We start from the raw sequence: 24,131 nt of genomic DNA, 5'->3' as shown, positions 1-24,131 counted from the left end.
ATCATCGATCACATAGGACACGGATTTATTCTTTTCAGGAACAGCCTTTGATAACGAATAGGGAGTCTTTGTTCTATCAATTTTAGTCTCTTTAAGTCCTCTAGAAACTGCATCCTTAAACATAGCAAGATCCGCACTTAATGAATTCATAGACTGAGTACACATAGATGCACCAGTATCTGCCTGCACCGCCTTCCTAACAACAAGACGCGAAGGTAAATCAACAGGGCAAGGAACGTCTGGAAAAGAGCTTCTTCTTTGCCATGTTGTTGTGTGACCACGAGTATTTTCTCGGCAGTACTTAATTTTTTCAGCTTTAATTTTTCGGTCTCGGTGCTGCTTTTCGCTGTTATTTGACTCGTCTTGATTTGCCGAAGGTTCGCTAAATCCGCTGTCATTATCGCCACGAGAACTGTATTCTCTCCTGTTTTTGCCTTCACTGTCTTGTGAACACCTTCTCGAATATTTCGCAACGTAATAGTTTTCATCTTGTTTGTCATTGTTCAGGGAATCAAGTGACTTGAAGGACAACAATTGCTCAATATCATCTTCATCCAAAGATAATGAATTATCAGCTTTGAGCCTTCTTAAATCAAAAGTGTACCCTCTTCTGATGTAGCCTTTCGTCTTTGTTGGTTCGTATCTTGAACTGGTATCAGTCGAACGAGATTTATGAATGTCTGGCAATACCAAGCGTCCTAACTCTTCTTTTGCTACTTGTTCGATCGACTTTCGACGACTCAAAACATTTCCTTTACAAACCCGTCGATCTCTGGTCAATTCTTGGGTGTTTGGACGGCGTATTTCCTGGCCAAAACCAAACATGTTTGCGCATTGGTGTCTTGTTGACTTCCTCTTTAGTTAAAGCTCGCAGTGTTTGTGACAACAAACAAAAAACTGCCGCCCAACATGCGATAAACACTCTCTCAATTCAATAGCCATTTAGGGGTAATTAGGCCTTTGAATCAACACTAAAATTATGAAGAACAAGACTCGAATAATAACTGATCCATGCTTACGAATTCCTTAAGTCTTCCTCGGAAAGACTGTCAGTCTTTTTCAACCTTCTTGGATGTAAGCAAAGTACGAGTCGAGCGTCTTCGAAGATTCTTCAAAATGTAGATTTTCACAGGAATGTGTTTTCGTTTGTGTTGAAGATTAAAATATTTTATGGCTGCTTGGCTCTTTTCTGCCAGGTTTTTGACGTCCTTTTGTTCTCCAGGGAAATATGAATTTTAAAAAAGCCGAAACTTTAACCAAAAAGCCAAAAAAATGGGAGAAAATTTTCAAAATGGAGGAGAACTCCTTAAGTTGTTGCCTTCGAGCAACTGTTAAATTATTAAAAATAATTATCACAAACTATATCGCACGGTTTTTATGCGTTAGAGCACGTTTTAAGCACTGTTGAACTTTAGTTAATATAGTCATAGTTAATGAATATACGTCAGATAAAACAAAAGAAGGATTATTTCTCTACGGAAATACAGGCTGAACAATTAGACTAATTAGCATCGAGCAGTCTTAATTTTAAAAGCTAGAAAAGGAAATCTAAGAAGTCTTTATCCCGAAACAAGGCACGTACAAATGTTCCAAAGCGAGAACAAGCAAGATATTTCAAAATGACGCGAAGGAAAAAAAAAGTCAAAAGTAACTCTTATTAATAATAACTCATTATTGTGTAATAATTAACGAGACACTAAATGAGTATTATTAAATTATAGCAATAAAAAGTTAGCAAAAGTATCAAGTGATTCAAGAATTTTATTACAAAAATATACGAGGGATTTAAAACATTTGTTTACCAAACGAGCCAATTTTTATTTGAAAATATAAACTCGTGGCACTTTGATATTTGTAATTTATAAGGGGATGCTTTTGGAAATCACTGTATACTCTCTGATACTAAACTATTTTGCTTCTTTCTACGATGAGACATAACGCCTCAGATGTAGCCTGCGCTCCATCCGGTCTTTTCTTAGGAAGAAAATTCCGGATGTGACGCAGGCTACCCAGATGTGGAACATATTATTTTCTTTTGGCTTCCGTCTTTTACCGGTAAGTTTTCAGTGCCTATAGTTTCGATTCTTTTCTTATTTCTTACTCTACGTGTGAGAACATATACATATATCTGATACATGCAATATATAAAATATATGACAATAATATTTCACAGCTTCGCGAACTAATCCACAATCAGTTCAATTTTTAGATCGTGCTAAAGGCTGATCTTAGTCAGGGCATGGCTAAGTCACAGATCAAGCCCTGAAACAACCTCTGGGCTGATCTAGGTCAGGGCATGGCTAACTCACAGATAGAACCCTGAAACAACCTCTGGGCTGATCTAAGTCAGGGCATGGTTAACTCACAGATCAAGCCCTGAAACAACCTCTGGGCTGATCTAGGTCAGGGCATGGCTAACTCACAGATAGAACCCTGAAACAACCTCTGGGCTGATCTAAGTCAGGGCATGGTTAACTCACAGATCAAACCCTGAAACAACCTCTGGGCTGATCTAAGTCAGGGCATGACTAACTCACAAATATAACCCTGAAACGACCTCTGGGCTGATTAAAGTCAGGGCACGGCCAACTAAAAGATTCAACACTGAAACAACTTCTGGTCTGATCTTAGTCAGGGTATAACAGTTGATAGATAGATAATTTGTAACACCGTATGGTATGTAAAAATGAAACTGACGTTTCGGACGTTAGTCTTTCATCGGAGTCAGGGTATGGCTAACTAAAGGCACAGATTCAACCCTGAAACAACCTCTGGGCTGATTAAAGTCAGGGCACGGCTAGCTAAAAGATTCAACCCTGAAACAACCTCTTAACTGATCTAAGTCAGGGCATGGCTAAGTCAAACATCGAATTGGAATTTAGGGAGGAAAACCAGACTTAAGCCAGAAAAAAACCTACAGTGAAAGGGAGAAAAACACCCTAGGAGAAACAAAGCTACCTCAAATCGATCCAGCCAATGGTCCGCAGTGTTCAAGATCAGGTAAACCTCTTCTAGGACGGTAGTTATCCCCGGGCAGGCATCTTTTCTTGAGGCAGAAGAACCAGCAACCAACCATCAGGATAGTTGCAATGGTAGTTACGAAGACTTCGACGAAAAATCCACCTACTGCTGTCATGGCTAGTTTCCTGAAAATAAAGGAGATTAAAATTAGGAATCTATTCCTTCCCTCCTCCCTCCCTTCTCTCCCTTTCTTCCTTTCTTTTTTCTCGACTTCCTTCATGTTTCTATTGCTTTTATATATATTTTCTCTCTCTTTCGTTCCCCCTCTCATTTGAGCTGTTGAACATCATTTTCATAACTAAATATTTATAAATACCGCGCAAGGTGATATCACTAATCAGCAGACACACCAGGCAACATTGCACAAAACAAATTTTAATCGGGATTGACCCACGTGGCAACAAATTCATACAACTTTGATAACCACGCCTGCTATACTAAGGCTTTTGGTCGGCGGTTTTTGTTTTGGTGCAACCTGATTGGCTAGAAATTCCAAATATTGCAAGCGATGTTGCAGCTATGTTCACACAATTAAATTTGCTGTGCACGTTGTTGCAAGAGTGGAGCAGAATTGAAATTCTTTTTAAAAAGTTGCGCACAATGTTGAGTGCAAGTTTCAGAGATAGACAAATGCTTCAACAATCCTGTTGCACGGAATGTTGCACTGTGCATCTGCACCTTAAAAGGTCTTTTAAAATCTACAACAAATCTATAGTGGTACCCCTCACCTTTTGTATACATAGCCAACCTCACAAGCATCCAGATCATTATTATTACACATCTGGCACCACGCCTCGATGTTTCGTACTTCAAGAGACCCTAGTAACTTGTTAAACGTTTTAAGAGGACAAGCTTTTCTATCACATCCTGGTATTGCGTAATACTGAAAGGAATCCTGAAATATAAAAAACAAGAGGGCACAGTCATGGTACGAAAATGGCAGACGAAGCGCAATACAATGGTACTACTCAATTTGCAGTTAGTTTGTACGGAGGGAGGTTGGTATACAGTAATGTGGCATAGACATAGGCAGCCCAACACATGATATATTTTACAGCATATATAATTATAAAGAGGTCTCTACCTTTGTGTCATTTTCCAAGCCATTTCTAAAGGCAAGCCTCACATAGTAATCTTGATTATCTCCTTTCAGTAGTTCAAGGAATACCAGAGATGCGTAGTATGGAATAGCATAAAAAGGTAAAGTACCTATATTTAACGTCGGTAGTTCCTTCAGTCGAAATTCAACTGCTATTAATGGAAGCCGACGGTGTGCACTTTACCCCCTCTCTCCATCAGTGCTCTGTTTTAAGAGTATTCAAAGCTGAAGCTACACGGATTAGAGAGAAGTCGAAACAGACGTGGAGATCCTAAGGATTGAACCGTGGACCTCAAGCTCTGAAGGTCGCGCACTAACCAACTGAGCTACGCCTGCTCCTAGCATATATAATTATAAAGAAGTCTCTACCTTTGTGTCACTTTCCAAGCCATTTCTAAAGGCAAACCTCACATAGTAATCTTGATTATCTCCTTTCAGTAGTTCAATGAATACCAGAGATGCGTAGTATGGAATGGTTTGAAGGGTTTTGTTTATTTGATTGACTCCAAGAACTGAGAATAATGACACTATGGTTGGGTAGTGAGCTGAGTAGTACAACAACTGAAAATAAATAAAGGGGGAAAAATGAGTTGATAGAAAGAATGAGTATGATGCTTTCTCATTTTAGACCAGGTTTCATTCCGTAGAGTATCATTTTTTGCTTAAATACCTTAGCTTTTCTCCTGTTCTTAGTGGTATTGATAAAGTTCTGTGCAATGTCATTGACCAACAATCCTGCTCCCATACTTTCTACCATCTCTTTCTTGTATTTATGATACTCTAGCCAGTCAGCAAGATCCACAACTTTATTCCACTGTTCTTCTGTTAAGTTGAGGTACATTTTACCATAAACCCGATGAAGATGGATAAAGTCATATCTGATATGGAAGAAGACATTAATGGGTTAATATGAAATTGGGTCAGGGGTGGGGTGAGTCATGATGGGTCAGGGGTGGGGTGAGTCATGATGGGTCAGGGGTGGGGTGAGTCTTGATGGGTCAGGGGTGGGGTGAGTCATTTTGGGTCAGGGGTGGGGACGAAGTCATGATGGATCATGGGTGAGTCATGATGCATTGTGGGGTGGGATGGGTTATGATAACTTACACATTGTAAAAATCCTTCAAATCTATGTCACTCATGCCAGTGATACTTTCCAAAGTTTTCAGAAAATCAGCATTATCTCTCTCCTTCTTCTTGAAAGTTTCACTTTTATAAAATTCACTGATTCTATTTTGGATGGTTGGGCACCTTAACCATCCTCGAAGAAGCTGATCTTCCCTTACTGGAACTGTATGTATTGGTACCTAAAATGTTTTAAATTTATTCACCTTGAGAATCAAGATATATTTTGGTTGATAATTATTTTCTCCCCAACCGCCCGTGCCAGAGAGCCTGTTTTGCATTCTACCAAAACTCTACCATACTTACACAGAAACTTATTCAGAAAATGGTCTCCTTGATACGTGACTAAAACACATACCTGTTGAATGTCATACGGAGCTTTAAACACCCCAGCATAATTGGTTAAGGTTTGCTCTCTGGGAGGATACAGTCCAAGTAGAAAACTTTGAGCACTATGAATATTAAATATAAATTTAATTAAATAAGAAAAAATGATCTGAGGCCTAGGGCAAACGTTGAACTTTCCATGCACCGTACTTAATTGCATCAAAGAATGCCGCCTCATTATCACCTGATATCCATTGTTTTTAATGAGTTCAGAGCATGGAAAGTTCGACATCTGCCGTAGGCCTTAGTGAATCTCAGTTTTAGCAATTGTGCAGGAAAAATAGAAACAAAAATTACTTAAGCTGAAAAGACCTCTTCAAAGGTAGGAGGTAGAGTAGTAGCTATGTAGTTATTTCGACCAAGAGTTACTTACATAAATTCTTGAGAAGTTAATGAATCATATACCTTTTTTCATACCGTTGGGCATATTATGATTTCCCATTTAAGAGCACATGTTATTCCCTTGAGTATCATTTCTTTGTTTAAATGATTTTGCATGAGAATTAAGATACATGAATATGGATAGAACTCAAACAAAGAATCTTATTCTCAAGAGAATGACATATGGTCTGAAATTGGAAAAAACTACTTCAAAGTGTACAATTTTTTCTAGTTTATGTATAAAATATATCATAATTCATAACTTTTATTAACCTTATAAGAGTTCTTTGATAATCGCTTGACCTCACATATACTTCACTCCCATTATACCCTTCACTAAGAAAGCTTGTAGTAGTGCTGTTATAAAGCTGACGGACATACTGCCCAGCTCTGTACATTTGGTCCATTCCACGTATGGTCAATGGACTGTCTGCAGTTTCCTGTAATGTGGTGTGGTCTTTGGTTAGGAAGCCCCTGCTTCCATGCCGTGAAATAATGACAACTTGTTGAAGCTCCAGACCTAAAGTTACATGTAAAAATTCAAAAGATATCTATTCTGCATTTGGTGCCAAATGCATGGATCATGATTAGATGAAATTGCTGCCTTTGTATATAGATCTGTAGATTATTACACCTTCAAGCTAATTGTAGCTCAATATTTCATCAAAAGCAACAATTGATGGTTTTCAACCATTCCCAAGAGAATTAAATATTACAACAAAAGACACAGCGGCCATATTGGAGGATATAACAAAATAATTCATTGACAATTCTTTTATTAAATTCCTCCAACATGGCCACCATGATGACCATCAATTAATTTCAGTTTCTCATGAAAATAAAATTTCATTGTTTTTCCTTGGGTAAATCTAACAAGCAATTCAAACCCTAGCTTGTTAGGTATTAGGTTACGTGAAGCTTACCAGATGTAAGTGCAGTAGTAGATAGTAAAGTTATTGCAGCAGCAAACAAACAAAACCAACGTGACCAGAAAGCTGTCAGCAAAGGAGCAGTGGATGTAAAATACCTAAAAGACCTTGCAGATCCCATTTGAAAGCTTAAGATGATACAGTACAGTAGTTATAAGTTACAATAGTTTTACTAGGAAACAAAAAAATAGTGGTGAGCCCACAGTAACAGCTGGTCAGTAAGTTAAAAACGCGAGGAACTGAGACGAGTGACCCATAACAAAATGGCGGACGAGTTGAACACGAAGCTTTAAAGAAGAAAAAAATAGATTTTTATGTGACAATTATGGCTTTTCAACCCCATGGAAATCAAGGTAGGAGGCTTGTGTACTTGTGGTTTGAAATCGTTTTTATTTTATTTTCAAATCTTTTAATTTTGAATGTGATCTTTGGATATAGACGTCATAGCCGCCATGTTTGAAGAATTTGACAAAAGATTTTTCAATGAATTCTTTTGTTATGTCTTCCAACATGGCGGACATCCTTTTGTTATTGTGCTCTCTTGGGATCGATTGCAACCAAGAATAATTTAAAAAAAATTTTTATGTCAAACTGTTTTCTTTTGTTTCCTTTTTGTGCAGAGGTCCAAAACAGAAAGATTCTTCAAGATTTGCAAGAACGAAGAAGACAGATGATGAGCCAAGCGCAACAGGCTGTTACTGGGACCACAGGGTATAAGCTTAAACGTCGATACACAATTTGATACTTTTTTTAAATATGTAGAATGATTGGCACTGCTTCAATAATAATGATAATTTTCTCAAGTGTTTTTGTTTTGTAATAAAAGGACTAACGCAGGACCAAGTCATGTAAATAGACCAGGTCAAGAAGTTCCTGTAAGTGATCATGAATTTAAAATTATAAAATAACTATGAATCTCGTGTCTGATTGGTTGGAAGCGCATGCTTTATGAAGGCACACAGCACACTCATGCACCTTCGATCTTGTCATATGTTGTGTGCAGTTATAAAGCACTTGGGGAATGGCAGAATGGGACATCAAGTTTGTGAGTTGACTTCAAGACCGGATATGTCAGCTCTGAAGCAAATGCCATTTTGGATTTGGAAGAGCTGACGGAGAGTAGCCTGGGGACAAACCTAGGCAGAACACTTGAAAAGTGTTGAAAAGCACTCAGCTATGCTTCTCCTAAAACTTTTCTCCTGTTCTGCCAGCTGCACATAGCAAGTGCATACATTTTCTATTTCTTCATTGGTTTATAGATCTGACATTTTGGGTCACCTTTTGTTGCCATAGGTATTACGCAACCCAGGAGAAAACCACCAGTTGGCTCTAAGTCAACGACAAGCTTTAGAGGTGAGGTTTAGCTGTTCAGTTAATAACTAGTCTGACAATAAAAATACCTCCTGAGGAAAGTATTGATCTATATCACACCCATCTTCATTCCACTTGAGGATATTCCATAAATAAAATACAAGAACACTTCTTATCCGCTTACATCATCCCATGGGATGTCCAATTCTATTCTTTGGTGGGGGAGGGTGCTTAAGCATGGATATGCTTTGGAATTACTACAGTACACAGACCATGATTTTAAAAGTATTGTGTAGTTCCAGAAACTATCCATACCTCCCCCACAGAGCATTTTTTTCTAAGACCCTCCCTACACTCTGGAAATTCCAATTTTCTTCCATACAAACTCTGTAATTTTGTTCTTTCTCTGATTCCCCACACCGTGGATTCCAAATTCCTCAGTGGTTGGGGTATGGATAATCTCTGGAACTACACATTTAACATTTGTTTGTTTTTATATTCCAGCAAGCTCATTTAGTCTCTCCTGGCTTCTATGTATGTCAAGACTCATTGTTTGGTAACTTAATCATTCCTGTCATCCCAAGAGTAGACAATGATAGCTGAAATTCTGCTGGGAAAAAATAAAGATCTTTCTTCTTTGTACTGGCCCACCTCTCCCACACACAACCATTTTCCCATACTAGGAAAACAATCTTATGTATGGTGTATATAGATTAGATTATAAATATACATTTATGCACTGATTAAATAATTGGTTAAATGAAAAAAAAAACATGTTGAAGATTTTAATAATAATATTATTATTATTACAATAATTTAATCTTTAAAGTACTAAGTTTACATTTATACACTCTTATACTGTTGAATAAGTTTAATGTACAAAATGAGAGTGCATTCAGTCAAACTGTTGAATAGTTAGATAAATGTATCTAACTTAGATAACTATTTAGTTGACATCACCTAAAATAGTAAAAGCGCGCCAAATAACAGTCATGCTAATCTGGGGGTTTGTTTTACTAGAGAATGAGTGAATAGACATTCATTTGCATCATCATTTCTCCCCCTGATCTCAGTAGCTGTTTACTCGTAGTTTCAAATTTAGGTGAAGACAGCGAAAATAGTAATTTACTTATATAATTTAGGTGACGTACACTATTCAACAGTTTGACTGAATGCACTCCTAAGATTGTCCACGTCATTGGCTTTCTTCATAAACCCATGAAACAAAGTGTACTCATATAATAATTAACTAATACTATAATCAGATAAACAGAATAGAAAACAAAAGAATTAGTGTAATAGTACTAAATAAGCTAAAGCATATTTCATGGGTTTATGAAAACCACTCTATAACCAGCATACATATGGTATCTATTATAGGGTTATATACTTACAGCATATAATCATAGACACTATGCTTGCCCAACAATACAAGGGAATTAGTTAAAAGATTGCCCAGTAAATTAGATATTTGAAATAAATATTCAATATGAATCATCAGTTACTAAATTCTAGGCCTTTTAAAGTGTTCCTTGAATTTAAAGTTCTCAGTTTAACTATTTCCATCTTAGAGCTTAAATGTTTATTCCAAAAAAGTTTTTCATTTATTAGACTCTTGGGTTTGCATTAATTAAATAATATGCTAGTCGTACAGTCTTTCCTCATAAAAGTCTAGCATTGACCATTCATCATTCTTTAATGGTATTTCTCCCAAATCTGATGTGATCGTTAAATGTAAAAGAATTTCAAAACCTGTTTTCAAATTTTTCACAAAATACTTCATTTTGTTAATATAAAACTGGAAGGTCTCTGCAATCGTAAATGTTCAAATGGATGAAACTTTGCTTTTAAATGTTTTCTCTAAAAATCAGAATACAAAAGTTAGAGTAATTTAAAAGGAATAGAAGATGGAAAAAAAGGTAAAGTACCTATATTTAATGTTGGTAGTTCCTTCAGTTGAAATTCAACTGCTATCGATGGAAGCTGACAGTGCGCACTTTATCCCCCCTCTCCATCAGTGCTCTGCTTTAAGAGTATTTAAAGCTGAAGCTACACGGATTAGAGAGAAGTCGAAACAGACGTGGAGATCCTAAGGATCAAACCATGGACCTCAAGCTCTGAAGGTCGCGCACTAACCAACTGAGCTACGTCCTGCTCCTATTACACTTGCAAGACCATCCTAGGAAACCTGAAGTAAACTTTGGGGTTTCCAAGGATGCTGCAAGAAAGGCTGCGAAAACATTTTCTACCCAAGTGACTTCGTAACGACAAACCACTGATTTATTCAGTTTAGAGTCTGACAAAATAAACTCAAGTAGTTCTCCTATTTACATAAATATTGAAACTTTAACTTTTAAAAATTACTTATATCTGAAGTTAAGAATTTCGCCATCATTATAATAATTGTGATTAGTGAGATGCCTTGCATAATATCATTATAAAACTAACAGTGTTTGTCAGATTGAGACTTAAATTCTCCTTACTTGAATGTTCCAACATTCGCCAATGTGCATTAAAGAGAATGTATATGTTCATCATAGCACAGGCTATTTACTTTTAAGATAAGTTAGAGCCAAAATAAAAATGTGGTATCAATAATTGTACATTATTCATTGTGTTTTGCATGATCCAATGCTAGGTTTCTTTAATTTTGGCCTTTTCTTGTTTGAGGAGGAAGATTTCAGGTCATCTAATGAGCTGCCTACGAAGAGATGACAAAATGATGTTTAAAAAACGTTTTGGGCTTCCTGTGAAAAGAAAGCCACAGGGATCCCAAATCAATCTCAATAGAAGTGTTGCACCATCAGGTGGTGGCAGGCAGGAACAATACAATAAAAAATTATTCAATCTAATAACATTATCAACATCTGTATCTTAAAATACTGTTTCATTACCTATAATCATTACCATCAACATTATCAGCATCATATCACCACCACCAACATCATCAGTGCCATAACCATCATCATCAAAATTTTCTTTAACCTTCATTGTTATCATCATCAGAGTCATCATTAGCAGCACCATCTTCATCAACATCATCAACATCAAGTAGGTAAGAAAGCATGGGTGGTGTGCTCTACTAATGCGCTGCCTCTCACCAATGCAACCCAGATTCGCTTCCTGGGCTTTGTGTCATACATATTTGAGTAAAGTTGTTTGTTGGTTCTCTCCTGCGCTTCAAGGGCCTTTCTTCCTGGTTCTCTGGTTCTTCCTCCCTCCACAAAAATCAACTTCTAAATTCCAATTTGATCTAATGGTTGCCTTATCAAGTGGGTTGCAAAACCTGTCAAGTTCTCTGCCCACCCTGGAGTGGGAAATCCTATTAGTACCTACCTTGTGAGAAAGCTAGTCCTTCATCATTGTATTCTTGGTTTGGAATGTCCAGGTGATTATCCTCAGAGTGTAAATCCTCTAGGTAAGGTACTACTGACATGCTACGCAGTTCATTATCATTTAATGGTGGTATAGGAACAAATGGTTCAATTTTGGGATGATTCTTTCGAAACCACCTGTGATGGCGTATTTGTTGTATAGTGAATCTCTTATTAGGGTTGGAATTTAACATTCCTGCAACAGGAAGAATATTGATAGTTTGAAGTTGTCCTTCAGCAGCATATTGTACTGAACAGAAGATAATATATTAATTGTTGTCATCAAAAAGTGACAAAGAAGTAATACCACCTTAAACCGAAAATATTATTACCAGTCATCATCGTTCATCGACATCACCACTACCAGCATTTATCATAATCATAATTACCGTCACCAACCACCACCATTGTCATCATCATCAGTACATCATTCATCATAATCATCACCATCATCACCACTACCACCACCATCAGCAGCATCCGCATCATTATTGACATCAATATCATCATCAATCATCACCACTACCATCATTTTAACCTATGAAACATGACGTTACTACAGACAGATGATTGGTATTTACCTCTAAGAAGATCAGCTAATAAATCATCTACAGAATCTGGTATGCTGAACTCTCCTTTACCGATACTCTCAAACAACTTGTAAATATTGTCACCTTCAAAGGGGTAAGCCCCTGTAGTTATATTATACCTAGAATAAAATAAGATAAAAACATTAAATATGGGGGCTCTAGCAATTGTTGCTGTAAACCAATGATTGTGATGTTGGTATCCTCGTTAAAGATTATTTATTATTATTGTACAATGCAAAAATTGGAGGGAGTTATGAATGAAGATATGTTCAAAGTGAATGACCTTTTTAGCAATATCACTGAGTTGAAAATTAGAGCTATATAAGAGTACTGAAGTCTTTAACTAGTGGTGTTCATTTTTAAACTTCAAATATTAAAAAAAATAAGACAATTCAAAACTTCCAGACAAAAGTATTGAATAATCAGATGAGAATTAAGCTTGTCTTAGGCTTAACGAACTGGTCTTCCAAGGTTTCCAAGGTATAGTATAGTATACATACAGTATATATATACGAACATTGTCGTTGCTGTTTGTTAATTTAAGGTAAATTTATTAGAAATTAAAAGAAAATAAATTATCAGATGAGAATTAAGCTTGTCTTAGGCTTAACGAACTGGTCTTCCAAGGTTTTCAAGGTATAGTATAGTATACATACAGTATATGTATACAAACATTGTCATTGCTATTTGTTAATTTAAGGTAAATTTATTAGAAATTAAATGTTTTAAGAACTTACAAAGTAACTCCTGAAGCCCATATATCGACTTTAAATCCAGAGAATGTCTCTACTCCGTTAGCGATTTCTGGTGGCTGGAAGGCAGGAGATCCCTGACTTGTTCTACATGTGTCGTGAGCTGTAAATGTATCTAATCTCTGAAGGAAAGGAAAGAAAAAGCCAAGCATTAAAAGCAAAAACCACAAGTTTGTCTTGGGAGAGGCCGGCATTCGGGGATTTTAACCATTATTTCTATATTTTATTAGATAAAAGAGTATCAAATGGATTTTCAGATATCCTGGTGGTAAAGCATATAAAGTGGACTGAAAATCCATGGTGGGGTAAGACAACTACATTAATTTGTAATGTTGACATAAAAAAATCAATGGTCAATCTTGGTGGGGTAGGAAATTGGGAAAGGGGGTTAAGGATTTGGAAGTAAGTTATATTTTAGAAATTGTATTAGAAGAAAGTTAAAAAATGTGTAGCATACCTCTGCGACTCCAAAGTCAGAAATCTTTAGCGTTCGGTCAGTCGTCAATAAAAGGTTACTAGGTTTAATATTTAGTCAATTGTTAAGAAAATATAAAATGAATGACAAAAACTTAAAAGATTTTCACAAAAATGATTCCAAAACTGATGGAATTTGGTAGCATAAAAAATCTGCCATATCTTGAAAAAATAAGAGCATGGTAAGGCCAAACAAAAAAATAAGTGTGTTTCCTGTTGCATGAGAAAAATAATTGGGTTCGGTAGGTTGGAGCTTTTTTTTTACTAATACAACAGTGGAAATGAGCTTACTGGGAACCCTGTGGTGCATTTGGGAATGAAAAAAATATTAGGGTCCGCATAAATCAGGCGAAGAAAAATAGGGTCGGTCGTGCACAACAGGAAACACACTTATTTTTCGTTTAGGCCTAAACTCTGAGTGTACTAAAAACTAGTTTTCATTTTTGAGCAAACACTATCATGTGTTCTAGTGTCAGTCCTTGAATCTAGATCTAAATCTTTCATCTCAACCGGCTGCCCACCACTACAGATATAAAAAGTAACAAAACAACACAGGGGCAGACATGGTGGGGGGGGGGGGGGGGGGGGTGGTAATGTGAACCCTCTTAACAGCTAATTAAATCATCTTGATTTTATCAAACCCTTTAGAGAACAAGACGTATGAACCCCATAATTAGAAGTTAGAATCATCTTGTTTTTGTTCGGTTCACTGGTTAACCCCCATCCCCCCCCCTCCCCCCTTCCTAGTGAAAATCCTGGAAAGATATTAAGCAGATAAGACAGGAATGTTTAGTATCTTGAAACCATCTTTCTCTGTCTAAAAATATAGACTACCACCAAATAGAAATAAAAAGTAGCAAAACAACAAGATAAAAGATAAGCAGATAAGGGGGAAATAATCATTATCTAACCATCTCTCAGTCTGTCTAAAAATCCAGACATTACATTCAAGTTATTTTTTTCTCGTTATTTTTTAATGTGGGAGCTATTATCCTTCTTCATTGATCCTATTATATTGACAAAAGCTACTAATAATGTTAAAGGATATCTTTGTGAACAATTCCCTGACTGTGTAGATATTCTAAGCCTGTAATCAATTGATGAAAGTACCTGAAAAAGGGATAAATGCTATTTTAGAATATAAAAAAGGGTAAAATCCTGCACTGGTCAAAAATTGGGGGATCCACTATATAAGAACTTATTTTATTATATAATTACCAATGAAATATCTATTTTTCTCTATTTCGAAAAATTGATATCTTCACACGTGAAAATAACATGTTATTTTCAGGTGTGAAAATAACACCATTGCGATGGCTATTCAAAAATACATGGAAAGAATTGCCTGAAAAAGCCAAAACATACTTCATTGATAATTATATAATAAACAGAATATTACATGGGTGCTTGGAGATACGAAATTTATCTTCTCGTGTTGAAAATCTCTCACTCGTTCGCTGCGCTCACTTGTGAGAGATCTTTTCAACACTCGAAGATAAATTTCGTATCCCCGCGCGCCCATGTAATATCCTCTATATATGTAATCAGTCAGTGTTTAGGAGAGCTGTAGCTGTGTTACAGACTGTCTATTTGTTAGCCATTCTGAAGTTGAAAAATAACAACCTGGGTCAAGTGAGACATTGCAGTGCATTTTGGACTGGGGACAAAATAGATGCATTTCAAAAATGTCCCCTAAACCATCCCACAATGCATTGCAATGCCAACTCGATCCAGTCTTATCCACTACATTGGATTGGCTGATAATAATAATAATAATAATGGTCCTTTTATATTTTTATGTAAAGATATATACGAAAATTATATAGAAATTCAAATTGTAAAGAAAAGGGAATTAGAATGAAGAAAATAGAAAGAAAACATTAGTCAAATAAACAAAAAATAAACCCTTTTCTAAGTGGTTTATCACTTACCCATGGGCTTGAGGTATAGGAAATTTATGATCATCTACACTTTCAAGCATTTCCTGTAGCTCTCCCACACAGTACTCCATTATCATGTATGTAAACAAGGTTAAGAAATGATACCATCATTGTAATCCTATGTATATCATACGACTGAAAAAATATCCTTTTAGAGAGACAAATATTTCTGTTATCATAGTAACAATTTTGGCATTAATGACTCATAGCTCATGCAGTCATTTATCAGTTTTATTTCAAAATTAATTTGCCAATTGCTAATTTTTTTATTCCTTATCATAGCTGAGGAGAATGTGCTGCCTTTGCAATTACATCTAAAAATGGTTAGACCTTAAAGTCTTCTTGGAAAAGGATGTTAAGCCATAGGACCTATCTCCTAACCAATTCTAAAACCAGTTTTTGGGGAACACTACTAATTCATACTTATCACTTCTCATAATTGTAAGCTGCATGGCAACCTGTAAAGAAAGATTGAGTTGCATGCACTATTTAAGAACTTCCCATCATGTCAGCTGCCACAAGTATAATTTCTTTATCTAAGTCCCATCATCTGTCAGCTGGCATGGCATAAGTATAATTTCTTTATCTAAGTCTTGATCTGACATTAAGGTAATCAAGAGGTATTTCAAAAATGCATGCAAAAATGAAAATTTGTTCATCATACGAAGCTAACTCCTTGAAATCATTTTCCACCAATTTATAGATCAAAATCTTCAGTTCACTCCTCAGCTGATTTAACAGGAATTTGCACCAAAGTATGTTGTTTATTTTTTAAATTATTTTTCCCATTGCTATTAAAAATGATGTAGAAATATATGAGGATGAAAATCAGAAATCTTTAGTATCAGCTAGTGATTGGTAGAAAGATAAGTGCTTGTTAGGATTGTCTATTGTTATAAAATGGATTATGGAAACAAAAGATATCAAATTTTCAGAGTTTCATTTCTGTCATGAATATATTAATGTTTGAAAGAAAAAAAAGCAAGAAATAAAACAAAACCTCAAAATTCCTAACAAATAATTTATTCTTTATTCTATCAAAGGATTACTTCTCTTGGGAAAAATAGGAAACTGTATTTGAATTTATTTTGAGAGCTTGTCAAGTTAAGTTGATGGTTAGCACATCTCAATATTTTTACTTTGTCATTTGAGTATTTGATTTATCTCTTTACATTATGCAAATATTTCTAAGTACTTTCATAATATTTGTTGAAAAAATGGAATTTAAATCTAGCAGATTTTGATATTTCCTTTATAGTAAAAAGTTATTTTCCTATAACTTATTTTTTTTAGGTCACATAACTTATTTGGCACATTTCGTCGTTACGACTGCAGGAGCTATAAATCAAAACAAATATTAGATGACACAGGATTCCATTATATAATACATAGAATAAAGGATATATTTTTTGCTTTTCCTCATTATATATTACATCGTACAACTGGATCACATTTTTGTGGTGCAACCGTTTCAGCAACTGAATTTCCCTGAAGCAAAACATCAAAATATATTATATCAAAATAAAAATATTCATGATTAAATAACAACGAGTTGTCGGTCTTTATATTTTCCAAGGAAAAACGCTCTCACCTTTTTACATTTAGTTCTCCATTTGGTATTCTTCTCAACCTTCGTCTTGTAAGAATTTTGACAGCACATCGTCTTAAATTTTCGCAATCAAGCATTTCTTTAACTTTTCCATAAGCGCCTTCTCCGAGCACATCTCCCATTAAATACTTCCCTATCTTCTTGGCTCGCTTAGCTTTAGGAGAATAGATAATTTGGTCTGAGTCAATTCTATGGAATAAAATAGTAGGATCATCGTCAAGCCACGGGTGCTGCAGTTGATGATCAACGTCGTTCTCATGTACAATTTCCTCCACGCTGGCCCCCATAATGAACTTCGGTGGAGTTCGGCTGCCTCCAACCATATTGTCCACCATTTGGCGACAATGGCATGGAGACAGAACACATTCAAAGTGGTTTTTAGTAGCTTAAAGTGGAGAAGTTTTGTGCACTCCACCTCTTCTCCAAACAACACTAACATCCGCCATTTTGATTTGCGTCACTGAGGACGTCGTGACATCACACAGATCACGTGACGGGGAATACGAATGTCGAACTCAGTTTCCTTGGAATAATCTGCTCGATACACCACAGGGAACCCGGCTTTAATGGGTAAAGGGAGTGGGTAAATGGTAGAAAATTAGCTAAGGTATGCATCAAGTCATAAATAAGTCGCATATTTCACAGTCGAGGTAGGCAGAAAATTGTTTAAGCAGAAATAGAAAGATCGGTACCAAGCTCTGTTTTACCAAAAAACACGCACACACTTTTAAAACTTGTTTCAAATCTGAGACTCTCCCACTCCAGTGCATCTCGTTTATAAAGTTCTTTGTTCTATTATGAGCAGATAACAATTTAACAACAATATTAAGCAATGGGTTTATTTGTTTGAAAAACAATCTTCTTTAAATTCCCTTGTTTTATATTAAAATGCTTTCACAAATGTACAGCACACAAGAAAATAAGTTTTGAACAATAAATACATTCAATATGTACAATTTTTAATAAATTATTGATAACCATTAATGCTAAAAAAGCTAAGGAATGTATCTTGCAAACCTTACCAGGGAAATATCTAAACTTCTCTTACTAAGAAAGGTTTTTACAAATGACTACAGCTGCTCTCAAAAACAGGATCAGAACCAAACCATTTGATGTAGGCATGTCAATCAAAGCCTTTCCATGAAATTCTTTAGGCACATTCTTTAGACAAAATTATGGAAACACTTATTGACGTCCACCACAACATAGGTTGTCATGTTGATAATTCTGCGTGTTTTACTAACGAGTGAAATACCCTTTAGTGTTTTAAAAAACTGAGTATTCATGTGCATGTGAGAGAGAGGGGTATTTTTAATAATCATTAATACAGATACATCCAGCTGCATCAAAAAACTCCCCTACGCAGGCAGCAAAACAAGAGCTTAACGATCACTCTAAAATTGTTCAATTGCGCCAAGTCTAAAAAACAATAGAAAAATAATTCATTTTTCTTTCCTAACCTTGGGCATGTTAGGAAACTGTTATAAACAACTGTTCCAAGTTAAGGCTGCGTGTGACCTATTTGACATCTCTCGCAGCCTCATTCATCTTGGAGATTTGAACACAAGCACGATCCCAAAAACTTCCTATTAATTTGCACTATCCCTACATTCAACAATCATCCTGCGAAATCGTGTAGCAGAGCTAGGTCGCTGTACTTGTGGCTTAGCAGAACTTGGTGGAGAAGGAACAATATTCCTGTTAGATGCAGAGCCAGGTGGTGATGGGGACAATTTCTGGCTACAACATCCTCCTCCTGTAGAAATGGTGAATGTTCTGTTTGGCAGAGAGGTTTTGGTTTTTCGTTCTGGAGGAGATGTTGGTGGCTTGGGAATGTTTGGTTTGGTGGGTAATGCCCTGTTTCTGTTATACTCTAGAGAGTGCTCATCCAAGGAATGTTGCTTGAAGACAACTGGTTTACCTTTGTTTAAAGATCTGGAAATAAAAAGTAAATAAACATTTATAAATCAAAACTAGAAATACAATAAGCCTGAAGCAAGATGACGTTTTACCCCCGTCTCTAGACCATAATCCTTTTCACGCTGCTTTTGTTCTTTAATTATGACTATTGTTCCTGTATTCTCTAAGGAATCAAAAATTTTAATATGAAAGAATTTTAAAAACTATTATGGTCTAGAGACGGGGGTAAAACGTCATCTCGCTTCAGGCTTATTGTCACATCTTCTCAGCAGGCATCCTTTATAGAGCTAATAGTCATTCCAACGTATAACCTAATTTAAGTATAATGCTATAACAATCAACCAGTGTTGCACAACAGACTAAAAACACTGACATGTGACTCATGACAGGCATGCTCACCCCCCCTCCCCCTCAGGGGTCAAATATTAACTTACACCTTAACAATCATATCACCTATGTTGGATAGGAAATACAATTATGATACTCTCAATTAAGTGGACCCCTTTTTAAGCGAACAGTCCCTTTATTAAAAATTAATAGACAGTTGCATGTTTTCTAAAATTTTCTTTCCATATTATATTTACAGTAAAACAAACATCTATTCATTTTACTTACTTTGTAGTAGTTGGGATTTTGTTGTTGTTCAGGATTTCTTTTTCCAGTTTAGTTCCCAATTCCCTTAAATCTGAAAAATTAGTTGAAAGATATGGTCATATACTACAAGAAAGATAATTTTCAAAACAATCACTTTAGTGGGTAACTTTTGTTTACCTTTTAGAGAGGGTTCTGGGTCAGGTGTAGATAGCACTTGCTGCCGATAGTCTGACTCCTCAAACAAGCAATCCTAATAAAGAAAAATGTTTGATGGCTATATAATTGTGCTGAAGATTTTAAAAAATAAAATAAAATATAGAAGAAAAAAAGCATTTTATTTTACAATCCCATTTTCTTCACACACTGCAAAGTTTGCTGAATGCAAACAGATAGTATGATTCAACAACCATTCACAAATCAATTAGGCATAGTTCTCTACCAATCAGAGCATACATACTATATGATTCATAATAATTATTTATAATATTGAAATGATCTATAGACTGTACCTGTAGGAATGCTATATCATCATTTAGTCTATTCTTTTCATCTACAAACAAGCCCCTATAACAGAAAACAGAAACTATTTATCAATTTTATTGATCTCCCTCATGCATTTGGAATGTAATGACAATATCTGGAAGTACATATACAGTAAAAGAATGGATTTACAAGAAGTCCTCATGGTTCGTTATAACATACCTAAGGTGTTCAACAATTCTATCAATTTCCAAAGCATTAAGGCTTTCATTCATGGACTCCAGTTGATCGCTCACTGAAGATGCACAGCTGTATGAAAGAAAAATGAATATAATTTTTCAAATCTTTTTGTTCATTTTTATTATATTTTTATGAAGTAGATGTCAAGAGGATGCCCTTAAAGGCAAAAAGGGACTGTACGACAGAGGTTCATACAAGTCATATATACTATATATTTCACATGATTGCAGACATTATCCATAAAATGAATACCCTTAAAACAATGGTTAGACATCAGACATGTCTGGCAGGAAATGAGACCTATCCTACCAAATCTTTGCCTTGCTGGGCATTTTGACCAGTAACATTTAGCCACAAATAAGGTATGGCTAAGCTAAAACTAATTTAGCCCGTGACTACATGACCAGTGACTGATTGGCTGTTATTTAAAGCCCTGAGATGATCCAACATATTTTTAGATGCATGCTATTAATTTACAATAACAGTTAATGGCTATATATTATGTAATTAACTAATTTTATTAATGCCATTTATAAAATAATGACACACATAGGTCCTGGAATACATGATTTGTTTCTTAATAAAATACTGTACCTGCTCGCATCACTTCTTGGTGTGACCCTTAATGGAGTCTGCCGCCCACTTGAAGAGCTCATAGCAGTGGATGGTCTACTGGATGCCGTAGACGGTCGCTGACTTTGTGAGGAATTACCTAGTTTACAAAATTGATGATCATCAGGAGTCTTAATTCACAAATGTTGAAAATATTAAATTAGAAGCACTTACTTCTTGTCTCCAACACATAATCAACAATGCTTTCATCTTTGTGATTAAGGATTTTGGATACTTGACTGGGAAAAAAAAACAGTTAACCTTATAGGCTGTGATCTTAAGTCAGTCTCTTGCATTTAAATGGGTTGTCAGTCATCAAATACTCGATAGAAGGAAGGATATCTCTATATATTATGTAGTTCCAGAAAATATCCATACTCCCACCACGAAGGAAATTTGTAATAGGAGCCCCTCCCCAGGAACTTCCAATTTTCTTCCATATATACTCTGTAATTTTGTTCATTCTATGACACCCCTTCCCTACAGAATGTCCAATTTCCTCTGTGGGTGAGGTATGGATATTTTCTGGGACTATACAATAACTATTGTTTAGGGATGGGAAGGAAGCATAGTAGGGGGATGTGAAATGGAGTAAAGTGGAATAGAAAGAAAAAGAAGGGATGTAAACGGAAGAGGAAAAAATAAGATGGGAGGGAAGTAAAAGGGCTAGTAGGAAAGGAACAAAGTGGGAAGGGAGGGAAGTAAGTAAATGAAAATCGGAAGGGAAGAAAGTAGACACAAATTCAATATCTTTGTTGTAATCTTAATAAAATGTTTGGTATTCTATAGAATACCTCTCCTTCATTCTCCTACCTGCCATTGTTTTTCTGTTGCAGCATTTCAACAAACATCAATATTTCTTTCTTGAGATTTTCTCTCATCATGGGAGGTTCTGGTAATGAGCTGAGATGTCTATTAAGTGCCAAGTCTGTAATTAAATAGATATGACAGTCAAAATAAAAGTTTTCCGTTCGGAAAGGCGCATTTTATTTTAAAGTTAAGCTTACTTTTTTCTTCTTTTTCAGTTTCATCACGATAATCTCTCCAAATATCAAGCAAGGATGTAGCCTATGAGAAATTACAACTTTAAAATAATATTCAACACGGACTTAAGGGTAATTTTGGGGGGCATGATATAATGGTATAAGAAGAAAACAGAACTTGTACATAAAAATGAAAGTTTATACTTAGAGTTAGTTATGTGTCCTAGCAAAAAATCCTACCTCTTCATGGAGTTCTATCGTTTCATCTATTAAACCTTCTCCTATAACTTCCTTTATTTCAGGGCCGTTCAGGTTCGGCTACAAATTCTTCAATTAATCTCCAAAGAGACGGCTGAATGTCGAACTCTTCCAGCGACCATTCCATAGGTGATGGTTGACTGGTCATAATAGGCTTTAATTCTCCCCCAAAAAACAACTTGAATTTAACTCAATCTATTTACATTTTATAAAGACATGACCTACAAAAACACCCTTAACAATCATGTCTATTTTTCAAGGCTTTCAGATGTCTTAACAGCTTGAATTTTAGAGAAAATGTCAGAAAAATGTCTGACTAAACTCCTTGTTTCGTTGTCAACATGGACGCCATCTTTGTTGCTACAGCTGAGATGCCGCTCCTCCTGTATGGATGATGGGAGACTAATGACAACAGGACGCTCCTGGAGTGTGCACTGGGTCGCCTAATGTGCTGGTATGCTGGAGCTTATTTATGTACCGCTAGTTTGGGAGGAGGGAGTATTTCGGATCATTCTAGGTATATTTTTCTTTTAGAATTTCCAAACACTTATTTTTTTCTCACATCAAACATGTTTCCATGACATTCTATAGGCACGTGCCCTTATAGCTTTGCGTTTTCCGACAATGTTATGGAAATGTCTTGTGATTGACGTCCACCAAAACCTTCTTCGTCGCGACCGAAACAATCGCAAGAGGCCGCGCGTGTGATTGAGAATGACTGTAACATTTACAAAATCTGTCATCGGAGTCGGTTTTGCGGTATCGTTTAGTTTTCTAGACAGGAACTGTACAGACAGACCCCCACCAAAACATACACTATAGTGATGGACCATTAGATAATTTACTTTTTCGGCGCTAGCTTGGATTGTGTTACGGTCACCAAAAAGTTCGGACATCGTTAATTCTCGGATTTCCATACGAATTCACTGACTTTAAAGAGAAAATTTAGGTGTGTTTGCGAGAATTTATGCCGCATGATAATTTTTTTTGTAACAACCCCTGGACGCAATGTTTTTGTTTTGTTTGTGCACAGTTTTTTCCTACGTGAAGTGCTTGCTCGATATTTTTTGCGACTTACGCAACCCCTTCCTCAATATAATCTAATGGTCCGTCCCAGATCTTGATTGATGCTAGAACTTTGTATAACTGTATCTGTATCACTGGTGAAGCCCAGTATTAACAGGCCTCAGAAAAATGCACTATCCAATCTAATGCGGCGCAAGGAGCACGGAATGTGGAAGCCCAAGATCGTTAAAAATAACAACGACGACGACAACAACAACAAAAAAAGATAAATAAAATTACGAAAGAGAGATATGAGATATGAAAACATCTGCATATCATAGCGGTTCGGGGCATATTCTTTATATTCCAATAAGTTATAAATGGCAAAATTTAATCATACTTGAATTCCGGCTATAAATACTACTTATAATAAATAATAATAATAATAATAATAATAATAAATATCTACATAGCGCCTATCCAAATCTGCTCTAGGCGCTTTAAACAAAAGGAAAAACCACAAACTGTGGTAGGCTATGAGCTTTGCTTGGCGCCGGCTGTGGCTGCCGCTACACAACCCATACCACAGGGGGAAAAAAAATTAATGATACGAAACAATCAGTCTGTCAGAGAGACTTTGTCAGAGAGCTGAATTGACGCGCTCTTTTATTTGGTACCCAGAGCCCTCATTTCTAACTGCGCATGCTTGAGGAAATAAACCGCAGTAAGGAATAAGACTTTGGGTACGAGATTGCGCTCTCTTCCTTTCATCTGGTATCCAAGCGCATGCGCAGCCCCATAAAGTACTTTTTTAATTTCAAAAGTCAAACACTTCCGATAACGGAAATGTTCTCTCCAAAACATGTCAGAGTCAACGAAAACGGTCAGAGAAGATAAGAAAGTGGTTGTAAGTGCCTGTCAATCAGACGTTCCTGTTATGTCAGCTGACGCTGATCTCTTGCTAAAACAAACAGCAAAACTGTAGCCTAAATGAATATATTACGACATATAACATGCATTTTTAATAGTGTAAATTAATCTAATTCCGTT

The 24,131-nt window shown here is 36.0% G+C and overlaps 4 protein-coding genes across 4 annotated transcripts; 1 reads left to right on the top strand and 3 right to left on the bottom strand.

The window, feature by feature from the left end:
- Window positions 1-1,743: 1,743 nt before the first annotated feature.
- Window positions 1,744-7,122, bottom strand: LOC116300162 (prostatic acid phosphatase). The gene is made up of 8 exons (XM_031708958.2): window positions 6,934-7,122; window positions 6,284-6,530; window positions 5,601-5,694; window positions 5,225-5,424; window positions 4,791-4,998; window positions 4,490-4,681; window positions 3,750-3,916; window positions 1,744-3,146 (listed from the first exon to the last, which is right to left on the bottom strand). Exons 1-8 carry the CDS (start codon window positions 7,058-7,060, stop codon window positions 2,960-2,962), a joined length of 1,422 nt encoding a protein of 473 aa, XP_031564818.2. The 5' UTR covers window positions 7,061-7,122; the 3' UTR covers window positions 1,744-2,959.
- A 62-nt stretch (window positions 7,123-7,184) lies between these two features.
- Window positions 7,185-10,848, top strand: LOC116300216 (SOSS complex subunit C homolog). The gene is made up of 5 exons (XM_031709040.2): window positions 7,185-7,292; window positions 7,560-7,650; window positions 7,766-7,814; window positions 8,233-8,292; window positions 8,755-10,848. The coding sequence occupies exons 1-5, from the start codon at window positions 7,265-7,267 to the stop codon at window positions 8,851-8,853; spliced, it is 327 nt and encodes a 108-aa protein (XP_031564900.1). The 5' UTR covers window positions 7,185-7,264; the 3' UTR covers window positions 8,854-10,848.
- Window positions 9,011-17,440, bottom strand: LOC116300209 (serine/threonine-protein kinase stk11). Its single transcript, XM_031709027.2, has 9 exons — window positions 16,972-17,440; window positions 16,785-16,868; window positions 15,372-15,461; window positions 14,489-14,550; window positions 13,424-13,494; window positions 12,952-13,088; window positions 12,206-12,333; window positions 11,587-11,820; window positions 9,011-10,951 (listed from the first exon to the last, which is right to left on the bottom strand). The coding sequence occupies exons 1-9, from the start codon at window positions 17,322-17,324 to the stop codon at window positions 10,860-10,862; spliced, it is 1,251 nt and encodes a 416-aa protein (XP_031564887.1). The 5' UTR covers window positions 17,325-17,440; the 3' UTR covers window positions 9,011-10,859.
- Window positions 17,441-17,816: 376 nt separating this feature from the next.
- Window positions 17,817-22,325, bottom strand: LOC116300225 (coiled-coil domain-containing protein 24). Its single transcript, XM_031709052.2, is given in 11 exon segments — window positions 17,817-18,924; window positions 19,525-19,594; window positions 19,681-19,753; window positions 20,013-20,067; window positions 20,206-20,292; window positions 20,818-20,935; window positions 21,010-21,074; window positions 21,649-21,763; window positions 21,843-21,903; window positions 22,059-22,121; window positions 22,123-22,325. Coding segments are annotated over 11 exon segments (1,155 nt in total). The 5' UTR covers window positions 22,225-22,325; the 3' UTR covers window positions 17,817-18,578.
- Window positions 22,326-24,131: the final 1,806 nt, after the last annotated feature.

This window comes from Actinia tenebrosa, unplaced genomic scaffold, assembly GCF_029948245.1.
Source record: "Actinia tenebrosa isolate PJP-AT-01 unplaced genomic scaffold, QUT_ActTen_1.0 PGA_scaffold15__27_contigs__length_11533743, whole genome shotgun sequence".
In the NCBI taxonomy this organism is placed as follows: Eukaryota; Metazoa; Cnidaria; class Anthozoa; order Actiniaria; family Actiniidae; genus Actinia; species Actinia tenebrosa.
The sequence above is the reverse complement of the archived record's forward strand: the minus strand, read 5'-3'. Positions and strand labels throughout refer to the sequence as shown.

Excerpts from the sequence above, each read along its gene's own strand:
- LOC116300162 (XM_031708958.2), bottom strand. The coding sequence starts at position 7,060 with ATGGGATCTGCAAGGTCTTTTAGGTATTTTACATCCACTGCTCCTTTG. Across the intron at positions 5,425-5,600 it reads CTCCGTATGACATTCAACAG|GTACCAATACATACAGTTCC; the intron begins GTATGTGTTTTA and ends AAAACATTTTAG. Across the intron at positions 4,999-5,224 it reads TTGAAGGATTTTTACAATGT|ATATGACTTTATCCATCTTC; the intron begins GTAAGTTATCAT and ends CTTCCATATCAG.
- LOC116300216 (XM_031709040.2), top strand. The coding sequence starts at position 7,265 with ATGGCTTTTCAACCCCATGGAAATCAAG. Across the intron at positions 7,651-7,765 it reads GCTGTTACTGGGACCACAGG|GACTAACGCAGGACCAAGTC; the intron begins GTATAAGCTTAA and ends TTGTAATAAAAG. Across the intron at positions 7,815-8,232 it reads GACCAGGTCAAGAAGTTCCT|GTATTACGCAACCCAGGAGA; the intron begins GTAAGTGATCAT and ends TTGTTGCCATAG.
- LOC116300209 (XM_031709027.2), bottom strand. The coding sequence starts at position 17,324 with ATGGTGGACAATATGGTTGGAGGCAGCCGAACTCCACCGAAGTTCATT. Across the intron at positions 14,551-15,371 it reads CCTATACCTCAAGCCCATGG|GTACTTTCATCAATTGATTA; the intron begins GTAAGTGATAAA and ends TCCCTTTTTCAG. Across the intron at positions 13,089-13,423 it reads CTGACTTTGGAGTCGCAGAG|AGATTAGATACATTTACAGC; the intron begins GTATGCTACACA and ends CCTTTCCTTCAG.